Source organism: Neltuma alba, unplaced genomic scaffold (genome assembly GCF_004799145.2).
Source record: "Neltuma alba isolate B1F8T4 unplaced genomic scaffold, ASM479914v2 tig00013737_pilon, whole genome shotgun sequence".
In the NCBI taxonomy this organism is placed as follows: Eukaryota; Viridiplantae; Streptophyta; class Magnoliopsida; order Fabales; family Fabaceae; genus Neltuma; species Neltuma alba.
Window position 1 is genome coordinate 42,872 of NW_021637880.1, and position 10,862 is coordinate 53,733.

Here is a 10,862-nt window from a genome sequence, read left to right on the forward strand (position 1 = left end):
GATTTATTTTTAATTAAATTTGATAATATTTACCTTTGACTCACTATATATATATATAAAAATGAACGAAAAATTTTTCATTTAAAATTTTTACTACTTTCTGATATATTTGATGCATCAAAAGTACTGACACAGGAAATAGTAGCACTCCAATTTGAATCAGAATAAAATTTTCAAATATAGATTCTTTTTTTTTTCCGGGTACTAGTTTTGTCATACGCGCACACTCTTTTGTTTGTTGTTTTTTGGGGTTGCGGGGTGGTTTTACTTGCGAAGAGCTTATACGCAAGTTCAACCTCTCAACTTCTTTGAAAGGGAACATGAGAGAAGCAAAGACAAGCCTATTGTGTTCGTGTACAACTTCTCTTCTTATGATTGTTTTCTTTCCTTCCCTAATTTCCTTGTTGCTTTTCCTTTTTTGATGAAATTTACTTAATAATAACTAGTTAATACGACCTCTTTTCTATGTTTTGCTGTATCTAACGAGTTGTTATTTTTCCCCGGCAAATTTAAGATTTTATATCAAAATTTTTCTTCACAGAAAAGATCACTCCAATCCTAGAAAAACCATATCCTTCCCAATAAATTAATTATGATTCAGAGTGAAAATAAAATCTATTAGACAAACTTGACATTTATTATCTAAACACACCACGCCACTAATCATTACAAGCCGGTCTCGCATCCAAACGGGACAAGGGTGATTTATTCACTGATCCCTACGTCACTATCATTCCTCGTTCCTGCATTAATTAGTTTCTAGCTATTACAAAACAACACGTATAAGCAACTGATGTGAACGAAATTAAGCCGTGATAGATCATTAAATATTGATTAATAATTAATGGATGAAAGCAGGAAGAGTAGTGGGAGAATTAAATTAGTAGCAATAAGCTCTACGATGCTCACAGGATGAGTACTGGCATTTTACTTAGTCATGTTATTCTCACATACCTCAAAACCTGGAGAGATCATCGATATTCAATTTTTTTTTCTCTTTTGAGTAGACAAATTAAATTAAAGTTGGTGATTCCAGGTCCCCAAGCAGACTAGCCGATCAGGATAAGTTATAAAAGGCGATCAACCAAAATTTAATTGTTTTCTTTATATATTTCTGTTCAAATAAATTTGATATTATAATTAGTGATGGACATTACACGAGTATGAATTTTATATGCTATTGACTCGTGTATCATGCATTATTGTCTTCTGCTTGTGTAATCCCAGGAGCACGAAATTCACTAACGTGACAAATTATGATTACTAATAAAATAATCATTAAAAAACCTAACATAAACAGACAAACCAATGAATCATGCATGCAACTAAAGGTAGGTCGTCATGTTTACCAAACCCTATTTGCTTTCATGTTATTTTCGTCTTACAAAAAAATTATATAATCATTTGTGAAAAATAAGGTGATTTAAAGATATTGGTAAAAATTAACTAGATACTACTTCCAGTCTTTGATATAAGACTTATTAATTGACTAATTTGGAGATATTAAGAAAATTAGTTAAGCTAATTATTTGTACTAAATAGATATTGTTTCTTCTAAAATACCTTTATTAATTATGTATGTTTGAATTACAAATTGATATAATAACTTCTTAATTAACACATGCAACCACTGCAAGGATTACTTGAGGGCAAAATAAATAAATATTGAAGACAAAATGAATTAAAATCTTATATTTAAGACCAAATTAAAACTCGAACTAATTCTTATGTTAAGGATCCAACGCAATATTTTTCATATCGCGGTTTTTTTTTTTTTTCCTTTGCTTGTGGAGGAAGAAGGATGATATGTCCGACCAGCAGTGGAAGCGGAACACAAGCATGTATAAATAGGAAAACGAAAGTACGGCAACAACTTCACAGGCATGATCATCCAAAGAATAAGGTGACGTTATCGATATTCGTGGGTCATGGCGGCCGCAACCACCGTACTGTTTCCCTTCCAAACCCGTCTGAGCTGCTCCACCGGGTTGGTAGCCCAAATAATGACGACGACGACACAGCTGAGGCCTCGACGACGTCGTCGAAAGGCATTTGTATCAGGACCTCCGTCCCGCCACTCTGAGATCTACAATCGGAAAGCTTGCACCTTCACCTACCGTACCTTTGACAACGTCCCTCTCCACCACTTCCCCGGTGCTCCTCCGGTATGTATATAAATATATATCCTCTTTCTGTCATTTTTTAATATTAGAATCTTTTTGTTTCTTTTCTTTGTTCTGGTTATGTTATGCTCCCTCCGGTCTTAAGCTGGATAACTTTTTATAATTACTAAAGAAGTTATCTAAGTTAATTATCTGTAATAAATATGTATTAGTTTATTTAAAATATCCCTTTTGAGTATTCCCTGTTGATGAAAACCTTTTACATATAATCAAGGCGAATATTTTAACCAATTGTATATTATAAGATTATTAATTATGAATGACGGGTACTTGCAGGATTGGTTTGAAGAGTACATGGAGGACATGGGAAGAGTAATGGGAGCTATCATTCCAGAAAAATCAACAGCTTTACGCCTCAATCAGGTATATACTCTTCAGTTCACGCAACTGCCAAACAAAGCACAAGCAACTTCCAACTCACTCTCGTCTTTCTTTGTCTTTTTCCTCTTATGTGCGTACCAAAATGTTCGGTTTCCCTTTTGTATCGCCCTGAATTTTACAACTCTTAAGTGTACTTCTAGCTTCATGCCAAAAACGCACCAAAGCCATAGGATTTATGGTTTTCAATATATATGATGAGATCACAACGGCAAAGTGCAAAGTGCAAACACATGGTTTATCTACACATATATTGAAGTCACCGGCTGAAATCTCTCTTTACTTGTCATGAAAATAAATTTAAAAAGATCGTTTTCAGATTTAGTTAACCTGCTTTTAGTATTTGATGTTAAAAGAAGTGAATCGCGTTTAGTTGAAGAAATGATGTGATGCAATTAAGCAGGAAGAGTGGAGAATAAACATGCCAGTGATACAAGCCCTGTTCTTGAAGGTAAAGCCAGTGATAGACGTAAGAGTGACAACAAAATCGAATGGACAAGATTACCCTCCTCATGTTCCTTCCCACATCCCCAAGCTCTACGAGACTCGCACTGTAAGCACTTCGTTCTTGTTCGCTCGATAGATCCCTCAAGCTTTTCTTAATTACAAACCCTAATTAATTACAATCTGCAGACAAAGTGGGAGTTTCAAGGTCTGCATTCAGACTACATGCCACCTTTCTTCAGCCTCGAAGCTTCTGGAACCTTGTACCGCCCTCTAACTCATGCAACTGATGATGGTAGCTGCATTATTAAGAATCAGTTAGAGGCCAATGTTACCATTGTTTTCCCTCCACTTCTCACTTGGGTTCCTCAGCATGTGTTGGACAATATCTTGGATTCGGTTAGCCTAATCTTGTCGTCTCTTATGATCATAATCAGTAGGTGATTATATAATGGGTCTGATTAGTTTACTAATGAATGAACAGATTATAAGGACAATCGTGGAGGACATCAAGAGAGGATACAAGTTCAGGTTGTTAGCAGATTACAGATCATTCCAGAGGAGCAAGTTAAAGAATTCGACCTAGCCAGCTAGTTCTCTCATAACGACGACGCCCCATATATATTTATCGGATTTAAGTTAAAATCGCGCTCATTGCTTCTTCTCCTTCTGTTTAATTTTTCACGTTTCAGTTTTTAAAATTCTAATGATAATTAATGGTCAAGGATTGCATCAGACCAGCAAAAGACAAAACATACATACATGCATACGCAGGCAGATTTTGTTGCAAAATGTACAGTGAATGAGCATTTTAAATTTAAAAACAAATGGCAATGTAATGCACGATCGTTTTCCCTCGTCCATAGCGTAGCACTAAGCAAAAGAGAGACTTTGGAGATGCGGGGGATCGAACCCCGTGCCTCTCGCATGCAAAGCGAGCGCTCTACCATTTGAGCTACATCCCCCATTGCAAGACTTTTCGTTCACATACTACCTATTCTTAGTCAATCGTAAGCTCACACGAGCTCCAAAAATAGGGATGGCCCACCGCCTTTTCCAAACTCACCCGACAGCTCGCCCAGCTGCCCAAGTGAACATCATGGATTTATCTTTGGCGTGAGAACGTCATAGAGTTTAGGTCCGGTTTGGCAAGAGCCTCTCTAGTTGACGTTAAAAAAACTAATTTATTTTTAATCTGATTTTTAAAAAAATTAAATTAGCTAAAAAATAGGTTAGATAATATGATTTATATTTGAGTTGTCTTTTATAAATGTTAGTTTGCAAAGTAACAAAGTTGTTTGAATTATGATTGAATAAATAAATGTAATTTGTAGAATAACCAAAATAAGTATCACTTTTATTAAATAATAAAAGATGATTAAAAATATTGATTTCCAAAATATAATAATTTTAAATTATTCTTATAAGAAAAAGTTATATTTAATGAATAAAATATATTAAAATTAAAAATCATAGTAATGTGATAATTTTTTAACCAAATAATATTACGTAATTAATTGGATGATATATTCTACATAATTTACTTAAACATAAAAACATGAAAAATAATAAAAAAATGTCAAAAATTTTGTTAAGGATTATTTTTTATTTAAAAAAAATTAAAAATAAATAACTAAAAATTGCTTGAGAAGCACCAAAAAAATATTAAAAAATATAAGAATAACATAAACATAAAAATAAAAATAAAAAATGTCTTTTGATTTTGAAAAGTTGCTTTTACATGAACAAAATAAGGCATAAGTTATAAAGATTAGCTTAGTTTTTATAGGCAAAATAACTTGCGTACTTTCTAAAAGTTGCTTTTGCCCTCTCCAATCCCTCAACCAAATAGACTCCAAAAATAATAAGCAAGAATTGTAATTAAAATTGAGAAAAACAATAAAAAAGTATTCAATATAAACCATTGCTCACTACTACTCCATTTCTAATTATAAGAATCTTTTGGTCAAATTAAGCTTTTTAATAAAACAACTAAAATTAGTTTAAAATAATTCATATGTAATATGTAAATTTTTTTCCAAATATACCCCCAATAAATATAAGAGAGTAATAATAGATAGAGAGAGAATGTAATATATAAAATTTATTAGAGGTAAAATAAGTAACAATACATTAAATATTCAGACAAACTCAAAAAAACCTTATAAAAGAGACAAATCCATTAAAAAAAAATCTTAATAAGAACGGAGAGAGTACTTAAGATTGAACAAACCTATATAAATAGAAACACCTACATGAATTTTTTTAATTCTAAATAACAAGCAATATCTCAACTTAAATACTGTGTTTTCTTGATTCCAATCCTAAATTCTCACCCACAATTCTCAATATTTCACCACACCTTAATATCATACCCAAGCTTCGTCGCTGCAATACTCTGTTTTGATTTAAATGATGACAGCTTCAACAGAAAAATTTACCCAGTTTCTTACTAAATTATATATTTACATTAATAATATCAATAAATCGATGGATATAATAAATCCTATAAATAGAAAATTACATTTTTTGTTATTCAAATGAAAAAATGTTTGATTTAAACAAAAAATCGTTATAGCTAAAATGCTAGCGCTACAGAAGGCGTGATGATCAAACTCAAATAGATTCATCAAAAATCAAACATCAGATGGAAGTTTCAGAAAAACTAGAGAAACACTGAACCCGAAAATGAAACTGAGATTATTAAAATCCATGAACATAAAGCCTGCAGGAGGCGTGATGATCAAGCTCAAATTGATTCACTAGCAAAGATCAAGGAACCAAATCAATATGGCCTCAGTGACCGCACACTTTATATGGCTTCCAGAGCCTGAAGAACATCCGCCTCCACATCTTCGAAGTCTTCGACCCCAAAGCTGAAACGGACCAGGTTATCGTGAATCCCATACTTGGCTCTTTCAGACTGGGGAAGGTCCCTGTTGCAGGATAAACGTATACGATATCATAAATCATGAAACCCACTGAAGAAAACTTTAGCAACAACCAGATAATAGGACCTTGCCCATGACAAGCAGTGATCAGCTAGGAATAAAACAACGAATTTATAGAGTACCAGTAAGACATGATGGCAGGCTGATCCACAATGCTGTCGCAGCCACCAAAGGACGGAGCAATGTATGGAATCTTCAGTGAATCAACGAATTTACTGGTGGTTTCCAAGTCCCCGTCAATCTGTATGATAAGCAATGGAGATATCAAATATTAACGACATAAATAGCATCAAGCAAAACTTGTTACGAAAGAAAATGACAGCAAGCAGCTGTCCTGCAATGGAAAGAGACAGACAGTACGCACCTCAAAACTGACAACACCTCCAAAACCAGTCATCTGCCTCTTGGCAAGCTCATGTTCAGGATGACTAGGCAAGCCTGGATAATACACACGCTTCACCTGCCAATAGTATTACATCATATCAGAAGCAAGATTTAAGACATGATTTCTCAGGACATTCATCTGAAAACAACAATTCTACATAAAATTCAAATACTCTATTATTATTATTCATTGATGATGTGCCATCAACATAAAACCACATTTGTAATTGTTCATACGAGTAATAATTTTGTAAAAGCAGGGGATACTAAGTACTTCAAGTCATGCGTTTCTTTCAAGAAATTTGAACATTCCCATGCAAAGCAATAGAAACGTTTCCAGTTGGCATCAATATGCATTAATATTGAGTCCTAAAATACTAAACTAATACCAAGAACAGATAAATAGAAATATTATGGAGAAAAATATAATAGAATAAATAAATAGTTTAAAAAGAAAAAAAGAAAGACTGTAAGACATATGCTAGCTTCAACACAATTATCCAGAAGAGCTTGATTAATGACCTACAAAAGATCAATAAGAAATTCACATCAATATGAATGAAGAAAACATAATCAAACATCACTGTCTACTCCAATAAGCAGTACCCATGAGCATGTCAGCCATCGTAAAAAATGTGGGGAAATTAGTTTGGCAGACATACTTTGGTAATTAATAACACATTCAACGGAGATGTAATGTTGATTAAAAAAGGTCATCCTTTCTCATTCACATACTCCTTTCTATCTCATAAAAACAAGTCCTTATCCAAAATCCGAATCAATGGCAGTGACATAGAACATATAAATGCATTGTACCTTAGGATGTGCCTCTAAAATTTTGGCCATCCTCAGCGCTGTAGAATTCTGCTGCCGTACACGAAGATGCAAAGTTTTCATGCCTCTGATGATAAGGTATGCAGCATTCTGTTAAGTGAACACATTTGCATTCTATTAGGCATGGCACAGGAACAATAATTATAATACTCCTTTGGTCCTATATATAAGATACAAGATGTATTGATGTAAATTGTGAATCCAGGTAACAGGTTAAACCGCTAAAGGGCATGGGTTAATATAGAAGACTTACTGGGTTGAGAGTACCACCCAAAACATGATGTAAATTGCGAATTTGGGTAACCAACTTCTCTGGACCACTTATACAGCCAGCGATAACCTGAAACCAGAAAAAATGACTTATAAATTAACCATGAGACACCGATTGATAGTTTTTTTTTTTTTTTTAAAGCCAACTACCTTGTCCGGACAAGATGAGAATGACTTACATCATTATGACCAGCAATGTATTTTGTTATAGACTGCACGACAAGATCAGCCCCAAGGGGAAGGGCCTTCTGGTTCAGAGCTGTGGCAAATGTACTATCAATGCACACCAAAGCTCCTTTTCTGTGACAAAGCTCTGAAACCAGCTGAATATCAACACATCTGAGGAATGGATTGGTGGGAGACTCAGTGAAGAAAAGAGACACCTGCATGCATACAAATAACGCGAAATGAACCATATGCTAGAATTATCATTAACACAGACAGAGAGATACAAAGAGGAATTCATTTATCTCATCACCACCGACATTGTTTTGATTCAGTGCAGCTTCCAAAGCCCCCACATCAGCTGGATCAATAACAGTAGCCTGCACCGTAAAGGGGAAAAAATTGAGTTTTATAACCACTAAATCTGTGGCAAAGATGTAAAAAGGAAGTAGCATCAATTGGCAGCCTAACAAAAATATTTCAATCTACCTTTACCAGAAGCTATCCTCGAAACCCAGTTATTCATTCAGCACATCTTGCTGTAGAAATATTATTTTTAGTTCCCTCTTTCTACTATCAAGACTTCCACAGTGAAGTCTTTTCCTATTAAATTTCTATCCTTAAAAATCTTTTAGGTAAAAACATCTGAGGAAGTTTTACAGGCTACACAAATTTAGAACAACGAGAAAAGAAGCATATTGTTCTCCCTCAATACCAAGAAAAAATTTACAAGAGGAAAATGAAAAGAACGGAAAGGAAGAAAGACCAAGAATGAGAGGAAGCATCATATTACCGTGATGCGCATTTTTGGGAGAAAATTCTCAATGAAAATTCTGGTCTTCCTATAGCAATCTGTAGTGGTGACGATATGCCCGCCAGCTGGAACCAGCGCCATCAAAAGAACGGTGCTAGCACACATCCCAGATGACAGAACCAAAGTTGATTCAGCCCCCTCCAGAGCACTGGTTTAAAAGAAACATTAGTGCTGCTCTAGCACATGGAAAACTTTAAAGATCAATATACCTCCAAATGCCTACCTTATCTTCTTCTCTAAAACCTCCGTCGTTGGGTTACCATAGCGCCCGTACTCAAAACTGAATTGCCGTTTCTCCTGATACATGATGAAAATAGTCCACTCATCACAACGTGCATCAATAACTAACACCATTTTTGCGTGTTTAAGATGTCCTCATAAGTTCACTACTTCCTTCAAAGGAAAATTCAATGACCCAATTTTTTTACCTTGAAATCAATGAGGTCAGCGGTTTTCTTGAAGAAGTAGGCAGTAGTATTCACCACAGGGGTGGTAATGGCATCAGTTACAATACCACGACCTAATCTTTCAGCTGCACAGGCCACATGTAAAATTAATCGGATCAGAAGTTAAATACATGAAAATTAACGTCAAAATTAATCATATTCCAATCAAGACACCATAAGAAGCGTTGTAAAACTTGAGGCTCGACAAAAGAAACCCGGGTACAAAAGGATACAAGTGGATATGAAAAAGACTATAGATGAAGTAAGATCTAGATCTAAGGACAGCCAGATTTGCAAATTTGAAAAGAGAAAAGTCAAGTATAGAGAATACAATCACAAAGACATCCATTGTGCTATCCACAAATCCCCGGAGCCAAAAGATCATACCAACGAATTTGACTCGGAAAATTAATCGATTCAACGATACTTACCAGCATGAATCGCCATGCTTCCATCAGATTTCAAAAACGAAGAATAAGAAGTATCGACTGAACCCTGAAACTGTACAGCTCCATTTCCGTCACAGCCCTCCGAGACGACAACGTCTTCATCGCCCGCAAGCTCCACCGGAGCTACAGACAGGGGAGCTGTGGCAGGGGCGGCATCGACGGCTGACGAAGCAGCCGACGACGCCGGTGCCCCGTGAGCAGCAGAGTTGTTGGACCACGAAGCAGCGACGATTTGCGCCACTCCAATGTTACTGCAGTTCCTCCGAGCCTTGGTGCTGAGCTGACGCTGGAAGTTGGGAGGAAACCTCAGGATCAAGGAAGAGAGCCCATGAAACGCTGCCGTCCCAGCGGCGGCAGCGTTGAGGCGGGCTGTGAATCGTCCTTGACCGAGCTTCTCGAACCTCGGAGCAGCAGAGAAATCGGGATCTGAGCGACACTCGAAGGAGGAGAAAACCCTAGCACAGCTTGACACGGCCATTTCCGACGATTCTCACGGTAGAGTCCTCTCAATCCTTCTCTCTTGGCCCGGGGAATCGAACGAGGAAGGGATATGAAATGGAGAAATAGCGAGTTAAATAAATAAGCGCGGATTATTTGTCCTTTTGTATGCTTTTTTACGGTTGCCTCCTTGCATTTTAAATTGAACTCTCCATTTTTTACCATGGGCTGAAGCCGCGTTCGGTTCGTCGAATATTAACCTCGTGTGTTTTTCTTCGTCATATTATCTCGCCTAAACATTTGGCGGGCAGGTATTAGTACAACACTAATACTAATATTTATCACATTTTGTTGTACAAAATATTTATTCTGTTACACAAAAATCTTTATCACATTGTTATTGTTTATTGTAAATAAATCTATTTACTGTTTTTGTTGGCCGGGGGCGTCCAGACTTCTGGGTTTCGTTCTTTACTATGGGCTCAAGAGAAAACGATATGACACACAATAGTAAAGCACTGAAAAGATCGTTCGTAGCTCTTATATAAAACAATTCCAATAGGTTCAAGAGAATTAAATTTACAAATAATGCAGCTTGATTTGTAAATACGGAAGTTTGTCCTGCAAAACATAAATAATTAAGTTTAACTCATAAATATGATTTTTTTAAAAAAAATTTATATTTAATTTATTTGCCCGACCCTTGCGGTAAACTTTCTCAAAAACCTTCATTTGACGTCATGAATCGGAAGAACCAATTAACGTGGAATCCTCGCACTGTTGGCGGTCTTCTGAGTAATCAGTTATACTCTATTTTGATAATTTGATCACTTTAATTAGGTCAGAACATGTTGCTAAACAACAAATTATGCATCGGCAATGGGCTGCGGGTGGGGTCTTATGTCCGTCAGAACCAATCAATGGGGACGAGTCCCACTTTCCAAGTCCATACAAATCTCTCAAGCTCTTCTTTTTTTTGGGGCTAAACTCCATCTGAGATGCTCCTCTGTCGTTCGCAGAATATAATTTGAGAATTTATATTAGTTTTATATATAAAATTTACTTCATATGTTTCTCAATTTTTTCTAAATAATTTAATTGATATT

At 35.6% G+C, this 10,862-nt stretch overlaps 2 protein-coding genes and 1 non-coding gene across 3 annotated transcripts; 1 reads left to right on the forward strand and 2 right to left on the reverse strand.

The window, feature by feature from the left end:
- Positions 1 to 1,795: 1,795 nt before the first annotated feature.
- Positions 1,796 to 3,591, forward strand: LOC114738998 (uncharacterized). Its single transcript, XM_028927060.1, has 5 exons — positions 1,796 to 2,165; positions 2,460 to 2,546; positions 2,965 to 3,114; positions 3,195 to 3,404; positions 3,490 to 3,591. Exons 1-5 carry the CDS (start codon positions 1,929 to 1,931, stop codon positions 3,589 to 3,591), a joined length of 786 nt encoding a protein of 261 aa, XP_028782893.1. The 5' UTR covers positions 1,796 to 1,928.
- Positions 3,592 to 3,897: 306 nt separating this feature from the next.
- Positions 3,898 to 3,970, reverse strand: TRNAA-UGC (transfer RNA alanine (anticodon UGC)). Its single transcript has one exon. It is a non-coding gene; the product is annotated as a tRNA-Ala (tRNA).
- A 1,567-nt stretch (positions 3,971 to 5,537) lies between these two features.
- Positions 5,538 to 9,860, reverse strand: LOC114739005 (cystathionine gamma-synthase 1, chloroplastic). Its single transcript, XM_028927067.1, has 11 exons — positions 9,301 to 9,860; positions 8,852 to 8,955; positions 8,647 to 8,720; positions 8,403 to 8,571; positions 7,930 to 7,989; positions 7,624 to 7,827; positions 7,428 to 7,514; positions 7,157 to 7,264; positions 6,321 to 6,416; positions 6,079 to 6,197; positions 5,538 to 5,941 (listed from the first exon to the last, which is right to left on the reverse strand). Exons 1-11 carry the CDS (start codon positions 9,794 to 9,796, stop codon positions 5,818 to 5,820), a joined length of 1,641 nt encoding a protein of 546 aa, XP_028782900.1. The 5' UTR covers positions 9,797 to 9,860; the 3' UTR covers positions 5,538 to 5,817.
- Between the last annotated feature and the right edge of the window lie 1,002 nt (positions 9,861 to 10,862).